This window comes from Mus caroli, unplaced genomic scaffold (assembly GCF_978045245.1).
Source record: "Mus caroli unplaced genomic scaffold, Mus_caroli_1 scaffold_12, whole genome shotgun sequence".
Lineage (NCBI taxonomy): Eukaryota > Metazoa > Chordata > Mammalia > Rodentia > Muridae > Mus > Mus caroli.
In genome coordinates this window covers 16,652,698-16,672,084 of record NW_028227267.1, presented here as the reverse complement: position 1 = coordinate 16,672,084, position 19,387 = coordinate 16,652,698, and the positions used below count along the sequence as shown (strand labels likewise).

At 42.3% G+C, this 19,387-nt stretch overlaps 1 protein-coding gene across 17 annotated transcripts in view; it reads left to right on the top strand.

The window, feature by feature from the left end:
* The window catches only part of Kcnma1 (potassium calcium-activated channel subfamily M alpha 1), a 700,771-nt gene that overhangs the window by 529,653 nt on the left and 151,731 nt on the right, over nt 1–19,387 (top strand). For all 17 annotated transcript variants that reach the window (XM_021182666.3, XM_021182664.3, XM_021182654.3 and 14 more), the window contains exons 15-16: nt 6,274–6,383; nt 17,818–17,886. In XM_021182666.3, the coding sequence (XP_021038325.1) occupies nt 6,274–6,383; nt 17,818–17,886 (179 nt within the window). The remainder of the gene's footprint in view (nt 1–6,273; nt 6,384–17,817; nt 17,887–19,387) is intronic.

Below are 19,387 nucleotides of genomic sequence, written 5' to 3'. Positions count from 1 at the left end.
TTCTAATCAGGGGAAGCACAAAAAATAAAAGGTGTCGTTCTCAGCCTATCATTAGTAACACATGCAAAACCTGGGATCAGGAAGGAGTGAGTTTGCAGAGAGCCAAGGCTCATGACTATGGATGGAAGGTACATTGATGGCAAGGCTGTCTGCCCATGGGTTGGTGTAAAACCATTTGCTTGGGAGGTTCAACTAGACTGGTTGAAAAATTAGATCGTGAAGGGTAGATAAATAAAACCATAAGAGGTGTAGACAAGCTAGCCTAGTGGCTCATTCTCTTTTTCTCACCGAAGGTTCTGTGCATTTTTGATGAATAAGTACCCACAGCACATCACCTGCTCATCTTGCTAGGAGCTCTTGTGAGACAGCTGGCGTTTGATGTGACAGCCAGGGGATAAATTGCTGCCTCAGGAAAAGCTTTGCCTTTGACTGATTGCTGAATGGTTGGAAAATTAATTTTGGCACCTTTCCTGAAGTCATTTTGGTCCTATTCCTTCATTTTTCTGCTGGGAAACGTGTCTTCACATTACAGTTAAAAACACGTTGACAATACAAATGTGGGGCACAGCATGTACTATTTATGGAAAGAAGTTGTAGGCTGGGACAGTGCTACTTCATATAATAGAAACGATGAGTTTTGCTCTGCACTCCCCTTGCAGCTGAGCTCAATATCAGTGGCTCTCCTTGCTGGCTACTCACACTAAGTAGTTCACTGCTGAGCTCCTGAGTCTTTGATGAAGGACTAGGTTGCTGTTCCCGCACTGGGCACTAGTATATAACAAACCCTCTCTGTCCATATACAACCTCTCTGGGCACCTACCACGTTATCACTGAGCAAGAGATACTTGTGCTGGGTAGTTAAGGGTATGAACTCTAAGTACTGTTTGTGCTACTCACTGTCTTTGTGACTGACTTTAACTAGGTGTGTCTCAGAATGGCAAAGGATGCCTCAACTCTCTCCAGATTGCTTTATTCTCTCTCTCTCTCTCTCTCTCTCTCTCTCTCTCTCTCTCTCTCTCTCTCTCTGTGTGTGTGTGTGTGTGTGTGTGTGTGTGTGTGTGTGTGTGTGTGTGTGTCTTAAACACACCGTTTTAAAATTCAACTCCTCTTTTGTGGTGGTTCCACTGACAAAGGTAAGAGGGATGTGAATTTTCATTCACATGCCTTGTTCACATACTTAACTTAGGAAGCCAAACCATGATAAAATGTCAAGATGTAAGCCCTGATACAGGTCAGGAAGAGTGAATTTCCATTTCCCTAGATTGCGATATGGTGCAATGTCATAGCATAATGTAGTCAGATATTAGCAGAACTGTATGTCAAGGAGACCAGCTGGACTCTTCCATCTTACTCAGCAGCTTAGAAAACCAGAAATTGTAACTTTAATTATTGAGTCAAGGAATATGGTCTGAGTCTGGGATGTAGCACAGTTGGTCGAGTGCTTACACAGCAGTGTTCCATCTTCAGCACCCAACAGCCCAATACACTGGGTATGATGATACATTCCTACCATCCTAGCACGTGGGAGGTAGAGGAAGGAGGGTCAGAAGTTTAAGTTCAAGGTCATCCTTAGTTTCATAGCAAACTCAAGATAGTTTGGGGCTCTTTAAGACCAGTCTCAAATTGTAACAAATGGGATCTAAGTTTGATTTTGGGGTGCCTTCTGACATGATGTTCTCACCTGCCATCAAGTCAGAGGAGGCATTCTGGTAAAAGACAGGGCTGCATACTTACTATGCATTCTGTACAAGTTAACCCACATGGTCCTGCCAATCACATGAGCAGAAGAAAGCTCTTTAGAAACAGCATGTAGCCTTCCTAAGATGCAGATGAACACAATGGTTCCCTTGGTCTTTATTAGCCCTTGGCTTTTGAGGGTGCTCTCTAATATCTACTTGTTCTTTGCATAGCACCCAGTTGTCTCCTCTGAATTCTTTAAATGGAGATCTCAAGGCCCGAGGAGTCAAGGAGAGTCAAGAATGAGATCCTGATGCCAAACAGTGCTGGTTCCTAACCCTGGCTCTTGTGATAGGATTCCCTTCTTCATGTTCTTTCTTTAGCATGGTTTGACATCCTCATGTTTAGGACTATTAGCATCAATTATAATCAGAAGCACATAACTCATTGGCATGAAGTACATTTACGTGGCTATGTAACTGATACCACCACCCATCTTTAGAATTCTTCTCATCTTGAAAAATTGACTCTTCATGCCATAAAAGCAATGACTTTCCCTAACCTCACCAGTGCCCTTTGCACCACCCACTTCCGTGAATTTCAGACATGAATCTCAAGTAACTGGGCCCCACCACCAGTATTTGTCTTTTGTGACTGTGGTCTGTTTTAGCACATGTTGTCAAGGTTTATCCATACTGTAGTATGTGCCAGAACTTCCTTTCTTGAGAAGGCTAACCAGCATGCCTTTGTGGGTCTGCACATCCTTCTAAGGACACTTAGGTCTTTTCAGACCTAATAATGCTATGCTGACCCCTTCCCATTTTCTCTAGTTATGTATTCAGGAGTGGAATTGCTGCTTGTATAAGCAATCATATTTGGAATCCAAGAACTGTTCCACTGTTTCCCATAGTGGCTGTACTAGTTTACATTCCTACTAACTGTATGTCTTTTTGAAAAGATATTAGTATAATTAAATTAGCAGTTTTATAGTGTGTGAGTATGTGTGTGTGCCTATGTGTGTAATGCCTTGATTAGAAATCTTAAAAAACATTGTAGGCTGTGCATGTGTAAATCACTCCAAAGATATGAAAGTCTTAAATAGTCAGGACAATGAATTTTACACTCTTTACAATTTGTACAGTTGATTTGATGCTACTGTGTTCAGCATTGTAGATACCATCTGAGAATTTACATATGGATATGGAAGAGGATATGGTTCTTGTTTTTTAGAATGTGTTGAACGTTTTCTCAGTTGTTTGGCTTTCAGTCCACAAACACTGCACATTTGCCACAGAGACAAACTTTTGGGGAAAGAGGCAAGGAGAATCAATGAGAGGCAGATGCATCTGGTAGGATGGCTTCTTATATCCCAGTCAGGAAACGTATCAGGAAGAATGTGGGAAAATAAACACAAGTTTAAAATCAGACCTAGTCATCCTCTAGAATAAGTCTTAAAATATAGAACATATTCATAAATATTTACTGAGAGAATAAATCAATGAAATATTTTTGCTAAGTTTAACAAAAGCATAACAATATTGTTATTATATAAAGAAACTGTTTCTATTTACTTACCAAATTTATTGACTAACTGTTAATTCATTATACACAGAAGCATCCAACCAATTTTCATAATTAAGCAATCAATATGAAACCCATATTAATTGGACAGTACTAGTAATGTTAAGATAAAGTTTATATTGTCAATATGTTTGGAAATCACTTGTAATATTTAAATTAGAAAAAATGTCCGATATATTAATAGAGAGCTGCACAAGCACAAGCCAGACAAAGTACCAGCATGAAGACAGGAGGTGGGCACAAAGTTGCATCCCTAGCTAAGGGGATATTGACAATTGATAGCTGTTGGGAGAGGGAATATCGGTTTTCATTAATGCATGCAACCTGATAGTTCAACTACCAGGTGCAGGTACTACCAGGTGAAAATCCTGGTGGGTCAATCATCCTCCAGTAGATGAACACACATCCAAGAATATATGGGCCACACAAATGGGACTTGATGAGTTTTAAAAAAGAAAAAAAAAGAAGAAACAAAGTTAGGTAGGTAGGAGGGGTAGATCTGGTAAGAGTTGTAGAAGGGGCTTGGTTTGGTAAAAATACATTACATGAAATTCTCCAAGAATTGATAAAATGTATTAAATAACAAAAATGCTTTACCAAAAAATGTTTCTTTAAAAAAAAATAGGTAGAACTCTTATACCTTTAGGTAAACTATTTTCCCCAAAGCTCTGTGTAGCTAACACCTGACATACAGAGGCGGACAGAAGCAGCTCCTTCCAAGGAGGTTAACTTATGATCTCAGGCTGAACATGAAGCCCATGAGGGAGGGGGCATCCCACTCACTTCCTGAGTTTTTATTCTGGATTTGATGGCCAGGGTATAACCACATGGTTGAAGCCTCTGCTCTTTTCCAGGCTCCCAACATTTCCTCCACACCCTGATGTTTCAGTTCTCTCAGTTAACTGACGGATCAGTCATGGTCAGAATTCCTCACAGCATAAGAAGAGAACAACAAACTGTTAAGAGCTACTTCCTGTGGCTAGAACAGCTTCCTGTTGTCATCTTATTACTTAAGCCATCACAGGAAGTGAAGCCTGGGAAGCTGTAGGGCAGAGCCAGGCAAGGCGGTCACAGACTCCTCAATGCAGGGTGATTCAGGCTTGTTGTCTAATCTGAGAGTTTCCAAAGATCGACTGCAATGAAATCACTGCTTGGAGACAGTTATGGGGAAACCCAGATAGACCTTATTATTTAGAAAAAAATAAGCACATGCTTTTTAATGAAGTTTTGGGCATGACTCCTTTGAAACTATATTTTGTTATTGTGATATATTCTTAGTAGGGTGAGAAAAAAAAGTTTCCCCAAAGTAGGAATATGTAGATGAAATGTAATACATAGTATGTGGGCATGCGTGTGTGCACATGTGCATGCATGTGTGTAAAAGTCTTCGGACAATACATTATCTATTTTAAAAACTAGTATCCTGCCACTCAAAAATAGTTGCTACTGATCTGCAATAAATACTTCTAGACTTTTTCATACAGCCCTATAAATATAAAAGCAGATATAACTTTTAAAAATAAAATCACCGCGGGGCAGACGACCATGCAGTTAAGAGTACTTGCTGCCTTTCCATACAACTTGAGTTCAGTTCTCAGTACCCACACTGTCTGGCTCACAACTACCTGTAACTCCAGCAGATCTGATGCCTTCTTCTGGCCTCCATTGGTACCCATGTCCATGTGGCATTCATGCTCACTCACATACATATACAGAAAAAACCAAACTAATTAACAAATAAAACAGATAAAAATGTCATTGTAATCTCTCATTGATTCTAAAATTTCACATGACCTGTGCTTATTTATGATATATCACGAATCAAAAAAGTATGTTTATGTGCTTATGATGTAGAAACAAGTTTCAAGAGTGGCACAAACCTACAACTCCATCTTTAGCTTACTTGCTAAAATAATTTGTTTCCTTACAATAGATATGTGAAAATGGGAGACCTGCATAAAAGAGTATATGGTTCTATGAATTTTGAAAATGCCTGAAAAATTGTTCTCCAGAAATTTGTATCAGTTAACACAAATTTGTTCATTGTAGATGGGTTCCCCATACCCTTAGCCTTAGAAATCATGCAGGGTCACAGCAAAGCAAGGCCTTAGAGACTTCTCTTGGTCATTAAGAGTGTTTGCTACACAATCTTGAGGACAAGAATTTGGATCTAAGACTCACAAAAGGTGTGTAGTCTTCAAATGCCTGTAACTCCAGCACTGCAGTATCCAATACCATCTTCTACACATAGACCCATGTACACACATGCCTTTACTCTCACACAGACACAGACAGAAAGACACACATAGTCACACATACACAAGCACACACACATACACAATCAAACATATGCATATACACACATGTCCATACTCTCACACAGACACACAGAGAAAGTCACACACAGTCACACACATAAACACACACACAAACACACACATACACAAACAAAACAAACATACACATGTAGACACATGTCCATATTCTCACACAGAGACAGAAGGACAGATACACACACATACCCATATATACAATGTATATACTCTCACACAGACAGATACATACACAGTCACACACACACACACACACATATCCAATCTCTCACCCAGATGCAGACACACATAAACACAGTCACACAAACACAAACACATGTCCATATTCTCACAAAGACACAGACAGAAAGAAACATATTCTCTCTCTCTCTCTTTCTCTCTCTCTCTCTCTCTCTCTCTCTCTCTCACACACACACACACAAACACAGAGCCACACACATGTAATTAATTTTTTTAAGCAAGGCAGTGTTTTGAGGGAAAACTACCTGAATTCAATTATTTTTGGGGTCCCTGGAAGCTTCCGGTGGGTGCTGTGGAGATGTCACCAGCTGCTGAGGTTATCACCAGGAAGGTCATTGTGTCACTATTGCATTTGTCTCTTTAACTAAGGCTGTAATTCCAGCCCCGCTCTGTCAGAATTGGTCTATACTTTAAACCCTCTTCCTGTGCACTTTTCTCTTAGATTGAGGAAGACACATGGCAGAAATACTACTTGGAAGGAGTCTCCAATGAAATGTACACAGAATATCTCTCCAGTGCCTTCGTGGGTCTGTCCTTCCCTACTGTTTGTGAGTAAGTGACCATTCACTGGATATTAATTTGCACCTCCCACCTCTGCGCACACTGGTCAGGAAATTTGACACTCATTGAGGGGTCCTTGTGGGTTCAGTCCTGCATGTCTGTGAACAACAATGCATGTTCTGATAAGGTTCCTGCCTTTGGGTTTTGTGCTGGATCCAATTTATCCCCTAGGTCTGAAAATCTTGAGGTGAAACCTGATTTATACAAACTTACAATGTGTGCAATTTGCCTGCACATCTTAAGTAACACAACTATGAGGTACAAACCTTTGAAAGGTGGCACAAACTCATGTGGCCCTGGTTTTGCTTTGTTTCATTTCATCTATATCTGTCTATCTGTCTGTCTGTCTATCTGTGGTACTAGGCATTGAACCCAGGGCCTCACACTCAATCCCTATCTGCCTTTAATAGAGAAATAAAGCAAATCTTGCCAGTTCCAGGATAAATGAATTTTATCCTCTAATAAAGTCCTTCTAATCAAGTCTGTAGGCATTTAAAGCACTTTTGCTATTTACTGAGGAACTATGCTCTCAAGTGCGCAGGAGGAGGTCTGGAAAAGGTCTTTTTCAGCACGTCTGTACTCAAATCGTAAGAACCTGAAATGGTTCCCAGGGCACCTGCAGCAGGACATACCCCGTAGCCCTGGAAGAACAAGCATCCTGGTCTCCAGAGTTCTAGGTGTCCACCTTGAGGCACGATGGGACCCCAGATTTACCACTTAGCATCTCTGGATTGAAGTAAAATCAAAAAAGGAACAAGGTGTGTGTTCCCCATGAAAACAGAAACTCTGAAAGTGGTGGACCTCTAAGCCTGACCCACTAGGACCTGACCCCTTAGCAAAAGTCAATAAATGCTCTCATTGATAAAAAGCTGGCAAGAAACAGATGGATCTGAGCTGCAGGAGAAGAGCAGAGCCACAGATTTAAGCCTAAGCCGTCAACTTACCAGCCAAGCCTACCCTCTGGGATTCTAGAATGGGAAGTCTAAAAGTGCTAAATCAAACCTGAGAGCCCTTCATAGTAAAGGAAAGTTAGGGGCTTTGGGACTCTTGTTCTGTTCTCTATGCAGAAGGGAGGGATGGAGATTCCTGTCAGAGAACACAGCAGGTGTTCTCTGCCAGTCCCTGAGCCCAAACCCCCAAGCACTCCAAAATGGTTTGGTTGTTTACAGAAATTTCTCACCCTGTCTCTAAGCGATAGTTTAAATGCTAAATGGACTGAAAAAGTGAGCAGGTAATTGATTCTCTCAGAAGGAGCTCTTTTGTGGAAATGGAAGCCCTACTGTAACTCCCCTGAGCACCCTCCCTGGGAATGACTTCCCTTCCTGCCACAGGGTGAAGTTAAGCGTTGGGAGATGCTGGGAGGCTGCCCTCCTTTGTAACTCAGCCTGCTTCCACTGGGAAGTCTGGAGAAGTCAGAGCTTCCAATGAAAACAGAAGAAGCTGGCTTTTAAAGAAGGTTCTTGAAGTCCTCTATGGTCAAGACGGGTGGTCTGAGCATCAGGGCCAAGTTGGCAGCACCCAGAGCAGGGGCCCTATAATGTTAGGGATTTGAGCTGGGAAGTTTCAAAGCTCTCTTAGCCATTAATTTTCCTTTTTTTTTTTTTTTTTTTTTTTTGAGACAGGGTTTTTCTGTATAGCCCTGGCTGCCCTGGAACTCACTCTGTAGACTAGGCTGGCCTCGAACTCAGAAATCTTTCTGCCTCTGCCTCCCCAGTGCTGGGATTAAAGGTGTGTGCCACCACAGCTGATTTAACTAGTATGGAGCCTGACAGGAAAGCTCCAGTGAAGTTCTCTGTCACTTCCAGCCTCTCCACTTTCCCTCTTCAATTGCTCCTGGGGAGAGCGGATGGAAGTCTTTTTTTTTTTTTCTTTAACTAGAGCAAGGACTTCAGCCCCTATACTAATGGTGCACTGAACCTGTGGATTTGGCATGGTTTAATTTGTTCAAGGCTAGTTACCAGTATTTCTGAACCATGGTATTTCACAAAAACAACAAAACAAAACCTAAGTACTTTCTTTAAAATCAGAGTTGGCCATACAGAGTCCATGTTTCTGCGCAACACCAATGGGCTCCCACTTGTTTTAATGAAAGGCCTGGATATGCTTTCTCATAAACAAGGATGGAGTGACCTGAACTACCCAGGTCGACCCCACCTGCTTGCAGCCTTGGGCCTCTTCATTAGACTTGGGAGTCTGCAGTCATGCAGTGGCTGTGTAGCCCAGTTCCAGCCTCTAGGGGGAGCAGTTCTCACCGTTAGTCTTCAGAAGAGTTGACTTTTTCCAGGTGCGGGGAGGAAGAGGAAGGTGGGAAGCTAAAAGCTCCAAGGCAGCTTCCTTGGGAGCACGAGAGTCAGGCACAACACCAGTAAAATATGAATTATTTCCCTTGATCGATACTCATCTTTAGAGCGTGTTCTAATGAGGGAAAAGCTATTTTAGAGCTACCTTGTTGTCAGAGAATTTAGTATTTGTTCAGTAAAGTGTCGGGATGGGAAGAGAAAAAAACCAGCTTCCGATGTGTGTGAGAATGTGTTCGGCTTAGTGCTATTATTCCTGTAATGCAGCAATTCGGCAGAGGTGGAAGTGATCAATAAAGAAAGGACATTTAATAAGATTTAGGAACAACCCAAAACATTGAAGCTCTCTTCAAGCATTTGATTATCTTGAGGCTTAATTATCTGTGTTTTCTACTTTAAATTAAAGAAAAGCCATAACTCAAAGTTACCAGCAGTTTAATGATAACACTCTTCAATTCAGGTTAATTAAAGCGCAGCCGTAATTAGAGTGTAGTGTTGTATATCACCAGGCTGCTGCGTAAGTATTTTCATTACTGTAAGAATTGGCTATTCAATTTCAAGATGACATAAAGGACGCCCAAATATATTTTAAGCCGGTTTGTGGAGACGGAAAAGAATCGGGGAATATGCCGGGTATAATAAAGCACAGATAAAATATACAGATTTTCAGAGTGGTTTCCATAATTATGTACCACACTAAAACAATATACAACCAATGATGTTGCAAAGCATGGAAAGAAATAAATTTCCTCTTCCCCTAGGCTGGCAGCATGCCACCTAGCAGGTGGTATTGGTGCTCAAGAGAACCCGGAGTTTTCTCAAAAGCTAGATAGAGTCGTCCTACAAAAGGAGAAGGGGCCGGTAGCAGGTAAAATTGAAGGTCGTCTCTGAAGAAAACAGAAAGGGTGGGGACAGTGCGGGGGAGGCAGAGGCCCCCAAAACTAACTTCTTCAAAATTTCAAGCTGAGGGGTCTCCAGGGTGCAGGATTAGATCCCAGACGCAGTGGCAGCCCTTTGATTCTACCTTATGTGTGACCAAAAGGCAGGACATCGATCCCAAGCCAGATGCTCATTTAGACAAAATGCACAGTCTTACCTAACCTACCCCTGCATTGTCTCAAACAATGAAGCGAGGTTTATTCTGAAAAGGCTAGGGGTGTCAGAGTAATATAAACACCTCATGCTGTACACAAGAGATTCCTTAGCTTCAAACATGGAGACTCAGATGACCTCTGGGCACCTTTCCAAAACCACTTGGAAAACAAAGGACAGAACAACAGAACCAGGGTTTTGAATGCTCCTCCAGTCTCCTGCAACTAGGAACGGTTTAGAGTAGGTGACAGTGGAAGGCTGGCTCATTGATGCTTTCCTGGGAAACATATAAAATGATATCCACACTTCAGCTCCAGATGTTAAAATCTGGAGTAAGGCTTTAAAATGTGCACTAATTATTTATTTTTAAATGAACAAGAGAGGTGATCCTTAGCTGAAATCTGAGGATGGGAAGCTGCTCCATCCTCCCCACCCCCACCCCATCCCACCCTCTGTCCTGCAGCCTCTGCAGCCTGCTTTGAGCCCCATTACTTAGGCAAATCAGAGAATCACAGGTGGATTTGCTTCTTGCAAGCTTATGTTAAGATGTGGGCCTTTGGGCGCTATAGAGGTGGCTCAGCAGCTAGGCTTGCTGCTCTTGCAGAAGGTCAGAGTTCAGTTCTCAAGGCTCTCTCTAGCAGCTCACAACCACCTGTAAGTCCAGCACCTGGGGGTCAACTGCCCTCTTCTTGGTGGGTTTCTATATACTAGCAAAATCTTAAGTTTGAAAAAAAGATCAGAGCTTTCGCATCAACTTCCTCTTCAGCATCACCTTTGAGATCTAAAATACCAGCAACCACTTGCTTCCACCCCTTCTCCTTCCCCTCCTTTTCCAGCAAGGGCGTGTAAAAATGCAAATGACCAGTCTCAAGCCTCCAGCAAGGTTAGAGTACCGAAGCTGCATGTAACGTTAAACAGTCTTATTCCTTGAGCAATATGACACTGTCCAACATATTGAAAGAAGCGACAAAGAACTGAAGTCCAGCCCTCAGGTCAGCCACTTGCTGAGTTAAGATTCTCTGCACTTTTCCTGTGGTAGCACCAGATGTCTGGCCTTAGATGTGGTGCATGCAGTGAGATTCCTCAGCTTCCCCATGTCTTAGTACTTATTACGGATCTTCCCTTTCTCTTGCCTCTGCCTTCCCCGACCCCATTCTCATCAACTATAAGCAGGAAGGAAGGAAGGAAGGAAGGAAGGAAGGAAGGAAGGAAGGGGAGAGGGAGGGAGGGAAGGAAAGAGAAATGGAAAGGAAAAGGGAAAAGGGAAAAAAGGGAAAAAGGGAAAAAAAGGGAAAAGGGAAAAAGGAAAAAGAGAAAGGGAAGGGAAGGGAAGGGATAGACATGTTGGCAGTTCCTGTTTCTTTTACTTTTATTGTTTAGTAAAATTCTCCAGTTATTATTAGTCACAAAACAATAGAACAGAAATGTGATGAATTGGAATATTTTCACCACTACATCAACTTTGTTTTCTTAGATTTGATTAACTATTAAACATGGACACTTGATGACAATTCTTTTGAACTCAAAGTAAAGAATTTGTTTCCCAGTTAGTGCTATCTTCAGAGTTTGAACTTGGGTTGAGGGAACTCATGCCCGTACTCAGGGAGCTCTAACACCTTCACATACTGGTGAATGCATACAACTGGAGTGTAGGTGTTAGGGCTCGCAAGGCTTCCTATACACCAAGGAAACAAGAGATGATGCTGTTTTATAGAGCGGATCCTGAAAGAAGCTTAGGTTCAGATGTTAGGAAAGTCCCCAGGGAATAGAGAAGCTGGGCCTCACGGCACCATAGGCAGTTTTTGCAACACACATGTTCCTTTGAGGTTTTCTGATAATGACCCTGTAAATGGGGGAAAGAGGCACATTGCCTAGCGTTTGACATGTGATGCTTTGGGAGGCAATAGTGATAGTAGTTTCATTGTGAGAGTTAGTAAAGGTGAGGATGCTCAGGTAGGTGGGGGTGGGAGAAGGTGGGCAGGATGACCTGAAAGAAAGCAGGTTCAGCAATCGGGTTGCCAAGAACACAGAGTTCCAGGTCTGGAGTCTCACAGCGAGCCTTCTAATCAGTCATTCATCACTTGCAAAATATAAAAGCTTAATTGTATGAGGTTTTACAGCTCAGAGGGGATTAGGACAAGAGGTGTGTTTAAAATACGATGCGTCTCTCTGTCTCTCTGCAGCTGATGGAGCAGTTAAAATTCAGCTTTGATGCTGGGCAGTTAGTGCTTGAGCAACGTGGGGAAATGCAGGGGGCTGTGCTGCAGGGCAGTTCAGCCCCCAATTCTGGCTGCAAAGTGTGGATGCTACTATACTGCTTTCAGGCAATGAAGAAGATTCTGGGGAGGGGGAGCTCTCCATTTTCTCGTTTATCCACCTGCTTTCCATATGCCTGGGATTCAGAAAATTGGACTCTCTGTGTCATCTTGTAGGGACAGAGTTTTCAAAAGAAGCCACATGAAGAAAGTCAAAATTGGTACAGCATAGGTAAAGAAAGGCCTCTTGCCCAGTGCCAACTTGAGTTCTATAGTTCCATTGATTGTTTTAAAAAGATCTAATCTCAGTGTGAAACAGAGACCAGACAAGCCCACTTGTTCCAGGGTAAACTCACGTAGCCTAACTTCAGAAAAATTTGTGCCAACAGAACTTAGGTAAAAACTTAAATCTTGCCTTAAAAATTTTTTCCCTGTCAGAGATGGTTCTACCCAGTCCCCTATGTTGGGGATTTTGTAAATAGGGTTGTACAGATATGGACGTCGATGTGAGTGTAACATTGGTGACTACTTCTGCTGCAGGAACTGAGGACATGGCAGCTAGTTCTTTCTCAACCATTAGATAAATCACTGGCAGTAAACACCCCCACCCCGACCCCGAAACCCTCCTGCAGGTTGTAGAGGCTAAGAATGGTTTGGAATTCGGGAGAGAGGCATCAGGCAAAGAATCTAGTTGGAACTGATCTTCCCTGGTAGCTGAGTGTGCAGTGTAAGCCCACGCCCTGTGCTGTGTGTTTCAGGGGAAGAAGTCCAGTAAAACTTTCCCAAAGGGCATTTATTAGCACTCTAGAAAAGCTCTAACTGTTCACATCAAAGAATTAAAGTATTTTCAAGTTTAAATGTCTTAGGTCTGTTAGGGAAGAAAGGCACTGTGCTTGGTGTGTGCACGCATGCGCGTGTGTGTGTGTTCATGTGTGTTTGAGTGTGTGTGTGTGTGTGCTGGGCATGGATAGACGTGCCTGTATTTGAGAGTAGGTATGTTCTGAAAACTGTCCCATCCATCCTTATCAAAACCACAAAGAAATGGAGTCTAATATCATCTCCACTAACAGTCCAAAATTACTATTTTCTTTGTGCTCCGTATTACAAATCTTGCTGTTTAAAAAAAAATTATTTTAAGTATATCTTCTTCTCTCCAGAAGCCATCCTTTCCAATTAAAGTTAAATGTGGTTCTTTTCTACTCTAGCCCCTTACTTTCCAGGACACAGTGTCTGCACCATTTCTGTGGTGATTGTGGGAGTTATCCTGAGGTTCCTGGGCCTCAGAGTAGCTGGAGGGGAGCTGGTGCTCATAGGGGGAGCTGGGTTTAGAAGGCTCTGTGGGTTTAGACAGTTTAGAAGCTGCTCTTTCTTTTTTTTCTGACACTTTCCTGGTGGCAGTCCTTTGCTCTAAGCTCCATCTTTGTCTCCAGTTTGTAAGCATACTGGAAAGTGCAAACTCCATGACAGGTTTCTATGCTTAATTCACACCAGCAAGTAATCTTTGCAGTCAAGGGGACTGATTTAATGGCAGGGACAATTTATTTCTCTCTGGGTAGTTAGAGACAGCTGGACTCTAATTCTTGAGAGCCTTTGTTCAGGAACATCTGGGTTGAAAATACTATAGTTAACAGATGATGCTGGTAATAAAAGAAAGGGGGCTTTGTATAATGGCATAGTCAAATTTGGTAGACCTCAACTTAATAATTATAAGGGAAGCAATCTAACTTGTTATTACAACAGTTTTATTGCAGATTTCTGGTTTAAGACCTTTTTGTGACAAGTGGCATTTCCCCCTCTTGGAGGAAAAAAGGGGGGTCATTTTTATTTCCCTGTAGTTTTTGCAACCAGTGACAACTTCCCACCCTGGAAATATTGGGAGACTTCTTTTTGGAAACTAGGAATTAAACTCTTGCTAACTTACAGCTGGCTTTATCTTATTTATTATGCTGCGAAGCCTTTCTGGCCTTTTTTTTTTTTCTTTCTTTCTCATTCTTTCCCCAGCCCTGATTGGTTTTCCCAATTCTACACAAGTTCTATATACATGGAAATGCAACAAGCTGAGAAAGGGAGGAGGATGGAGATACCTGCTTAATCAATATTTAAACTATAGATGCATGCAGAGGCAGACATCAATAAAGATGGAGAGGGAAGGCAGTCTGAGTAGTAGGAGGGGGTGGGCACTGTGGGACACTGGAGAAAGTGTACCCCCGGAGGAGTCCCTTTTAGCTCCATGAAGGATGGCTCCAGTGTGACCATACTTGGTTTGCCAAGGAAAGCTGAGAAACTAGTTTTATGAAATCACATGTTGATGTCTATTTCCAGTATTTGAAGGAATACTGTGCTGGCCAAATAGTGTGGGCCAGTTGCACTTTTGGCTTCCTCTGCTCATCCGAGGATCAGCAGCATCACACACCACATGGAGACTGAGGCTCCACTTACCTTTCTAAATGTAAAAACCATTTGACCTTGAGCCTGTGGATTTTCCCTCCTCAGACTTCAGTTTGTCTTCTATGGAAGGAGGCTCTGGTCTTCTGGAGGGCCTCGGTTTGATCTCCAGCACTCACATAGCAGCTCGTAACCATCTGTAACTCAGTGCACAAGACTGCCTGCATTGGATTCACTTACGAAGGAATACGATCTACTTTTGATCTTAGCTAAAATGCTGTAAAGCAACCGAATGCACACATAGTAGCAAGCCTTTCCCGTCCCACCAGTAGGACTGGAAAGTCTGTACAAACAAAGAACTTGGATCCCATGAACTACCAGACTCCAAGATAAGAATGACAGTGGTCCACGGGACACAAACAAATTAATTTTGCATGATTCCTGCTGAGATCAGCTTTCTTACTGATTTTTTTTTTTTTTTGGATACTGTTTAGATTCATCCAGTAATTTTCTTCAACAAACAGTAAATAAAGAATATGACTTATTAAAACAGTTTAAACTTCAGGAAGAACAGCTATACAAGGAGTTAATGGAGTGCTATGGAACATAAACTAAGAAGACCATTTCCTTGCTATAGTTGGTGATACTTGGGTTGGTGTTTCAGAATTGTTCTGCACAACCACCTCAAAGTCTAGGTCTAGCAGACCACTAGCAGGGATCAGCCTTAATATTGCAGGGAGAGCCCAGATACACTGTATGGAAGTGTTCCTCTAAAGCCTGATTTTCAAAAGCAATATTAAGGAGCTAGGACCTCTCATGTAAGAAAAAACAGTTGATCTTATTTTCTAAAGAGAATATGAGGTTCTCACCCTTCACCCGTACCTTTCTTGTAAGCTACACATCTCTATGCCTAGCAGATCTTACTAAGTCATTTCTTTTTTTTTTTCAAAGATTTATTTGTTATATATAAATACACCATAGCTGTCTTCAGATACACCAGAAGAAGGCATCAGATTTCACTACAAGTGGTTGTCAGCCATCATGTGGTTGCTAGGATTTGAATTCAGGACCTCTGGAAAAGCAGTCAGTGCTCTTAACTGCTGAGCCATCTCTCCAGCCCAAGACAATTCTTCACTGTAGACTAACTACAGGGAATGAGATGGTTTAGTTGGTAAAGTGCACACTGCAAGCATGAAGATCCAAGCTCAATCCTCAGCATCTGGGTGAAAGCCAGGTTTGGTCTCTATGCATTTGCAATCTTAACACTGGGGTGTCCTGGACAGGAAGATTCCTGAATCTCACCAGCCAGACAGTTGGGCAGAATTGGTGATTTTCACCTCCAACTGAGAGACCTTGTCTCAAAAAACAATATATGAGAAGCAGTTCTCAAGCAGACCTCTGCCTCCACAATGTGCACATGCACCCCTCACACACACTTATATCTACATATAAGTCAAATCAACTCCATGTCTTTCTTTTACTGAGAATAAGCAACATACACCTTGAAGGGGCAGACAGAGCCCTCATGGCCTTTTACCCACCTTGTTTTCTGACCCACTCATGATTTGTCTTGCCTGGTTCTTTCAATGCCAGCTTTATAGGCTCTGTATCTGGTTATCAAATATTCAGACCATTTCCCTGCCTCAGGACTTTTGTTCTTGCCATTTCTACCCCACACTTGACCCCAGAGATCCCTTTCCCCAAACCTTCTCATTCCCATCTCATCTCTGGTGCTCTCTGCATCTTCAGAGTGGTCCTCTTAAACCCATTTTCTCGTTAGTCTTTATTCTCACAAGTTAAAACAATTTCTACATTTGTCATGGCCTAGAAATTTATTATTGATTCACATATATATATTGGCTTATAATTGTTCTTTCCCAATGAAAAACACACTTCACTGGAGAGGAAGATGTATCTTCCTCCCAGGGCCAGCCAGAGGCCTAATACTTAACCATTGCATGGGCTGTGTGGGTGTTCTGGGTCTTAGCTTTAGCAGCAGCCAAACAGAGCTATTGATTAAGGGTAGTATCCCCGATTTAGGAAGGTGTGGAGAAGTCAGTAGAGCCATCAAGGAAGGCCTTACCCTTTGACCAAGTAGCTCTTTCCATTTACTGTGCTGAGCCAGGGATCACTTGTCATTATCACTGAGTAATGTTTTATTATTTAAAATCTCTGAAAATATAGCATAATGCTTATTATAGAAATATGTGATGCATAATATATATGGTTCATTTTTTAGTTCATGTGAGCCCTTATCTCTTTAAATAGTCAATGCATACCTTAATCTAAATCATATTATATGAATTCAGGCTTATATTTTTTTTCTTTGTGGCCTTAACATCTTAAAACAATTTTCAAAATTCATTTTTTAAAACTTTTCTACTCCACATGAATAAGACTACTTTGAATCTTTTTCTGCACAAGCATGCTATGACACCTCCTTTTATTTTCTTGGAGTTGAGACACTGTGAGTAGAATTCATCTCCTTATGGAGTTCCTCCCTGTTAGTGTCTCCATTCACTGTGCACTGTGGAGAAACTCCAAACATCTTGAAGATGTTTCTGTGGCTGAGGAGAGAATGTTCAGATATGCAAAACTATGAGAAGCAGCCACAGCCAGTGTAAACTTAGCTAGGAGCTAAAAGATTTGCATATAGGAAAGGAGCTAGAGAGGTTTTGGAAATAAATCTGAAAAGGAAGCAGTAGTCAGAATAGTGGTTGGAGAATAGACAAGATATGACCTGGGAAGATGGTTGGCAAGAAAAGAGAAGAGGGAATATTGGGGGGCAAAAGGGGTACAAGAGTGAAGCCAGAGAGGCAGGAACAAGCCTGCAGGAAACAGTCTGGTCTGCAGCCCAGAACTGTGGGCAGATGAGGTGAGACAGCTTGGATAGAGCCAGGAGTGACAAAGCTGTACTCATGTGCTGGGCACTTAGACGGAGGCTAAGTATTATTACCATCATTCCAAGCACACAGGGGTCTGCTCTGAACAACAATATAGGCCATTTGTACAAAAGACCAAAATGGAATCCAAATAACAGGTTGCACTGCTCCAAGTCTCCCTTCCCCCGCCCCCGCCATAGTTAACATTTTACTACCCAACTGAGTAACTAATGAATCTGGCGGGTGTAAATCCCCAGACACAAATCTCTGCTTGGGGTCTGTGTCTAGACATCCAGACCAGAGCCCAATTTGCACTTATCACTTGTGGGGAATCAGGTTTAATGGGGGATACGGGGAGGTGTCATTTTACTGGCCCTGCCTTTGGCACCTGGTGGTAGACTGAGGATCCCCTGGATAATGACCATGTTAGGGGACTGGAAGTTCCTAGGTAAGTTTGGTATATGGCTCTGCTAGCAGGAAGCACTGACTGGGAGGCCTTTCCTTCTCATTGCAGGCTGTGTTTTGTGAAGCTTAAGCTCCTGATGATAGCCATTGAGTACAAGTCTGCCAACAGAGAGAGCAGGTAAGTTGCTATTCGAGTTGGAAGTGTACATCCTGGGAAGGTTCGTCCATGTTCTCTTTCTTGAATATGATTTATTTGCTTGGAACCCAACTCGGCAGCTCCCTGACCCTGCAATACATTTCAAGACATGGCAGTTTCTGTCATCCCATGTCCCAGTGGGCATCCAGAGACAATTACCCTGGAGAAGAGGAGGAGAGGAGAGAGACATTCTCAGTAGCTCTACCCACTATGCTATGCCTTCTATACAGGAAAGCAGGAGCAGATTCCCTCTTGAAGCCCCTTTTACTGCTGTAAGCAAAAAGCAGGTGGCCTCTGGCCTTCCTTACAGCAGCTTGCAGTAGAGCTGTGATGGGAGGTGCCAGCTCCCTCAATAGCCAAATTGCAAGCATCCTATTGTGTACCATATGTGTTTCTCCCACCGCAGCCCATATCCAGGTGGCAGAATATCAGCTTCATGTAAATTAGCCAGGAGAGGAGAGCTCTGAGGCAGGAGCTCTCGTTATTTATTTATTTTTCCGTTAATGATGTGCAAATCAGACTGATGAGGGACGGGGTCTGGTTGAAACAGATAACACCCCAGTCGATACATGACCTTACTGCTGGTTGATGGCAGCACTGTATGAACAAGGAATCCAGTCGAGGGGTCCTACATGCAGTATTGATAACATAGGTGATCTTTGATCCTTGACTCTTAGTCATAGTTTTGGAAGAAAGAGAGCTGGTTGATAGATAGAGTGGCTTTTGTTCTATGAAATGATGTATCCAGGTCCTGTCTGTGCTCTAGTGAGGCCTTTGCTCCTTCATATTCACAAGGGCAGAGGGCAGCCCACCCCAACACACACCTTCATAACTGAACACAATACAGGGCAACACTTGCTAGGTCTTGCTAGCATCGTTTAAGGAGTTTTCATGATCTTGATGAATGACCACACACACACACACACACACACACATTTCTAAGTGTGTATCTGTGACAAAAACAAACACTAGATCACAAGCAAGTGGATACTATGTTGTCTCTTCCCTTAACTGTAAGATCAGATTGTCCAAGGTCAATCTGATCAAATGCTGCATTCCTCTGGAAAATCCAAATCAACCAGACAACGGAAGATAAAATGGTAGATTTGGTGGCCATGTGTAGAACATGGTGGCAGCAATTTTAAAATTACATGTATGGAAAGGATATGTTTTTCTTTTCCATGTTGGCAAAGGAAATAATATTACAGTATTGTTTGAGCACAAGAGAAGTCCAGCCACTTGTCTTTCAACATTTAAAGTATAATTTTCTGGGGTCACTCTTTGTTCCTCTTTATTCCTGGCTTCACCTGGACCCATGTTTGTGGAGGAGAAACTATGGGTCCTTGGTTTTTTGGGTTTTTTTGTTTTGGTTTGGTTTGGTTTTCTGTTCTTTTGAGCAGGTGAGCATCACAAATGGTAATCTTTGTGGTGCCAAGTCAGTACACTTTTGTGGATATGAGTGTTTTCTCTATATCACTTTTAT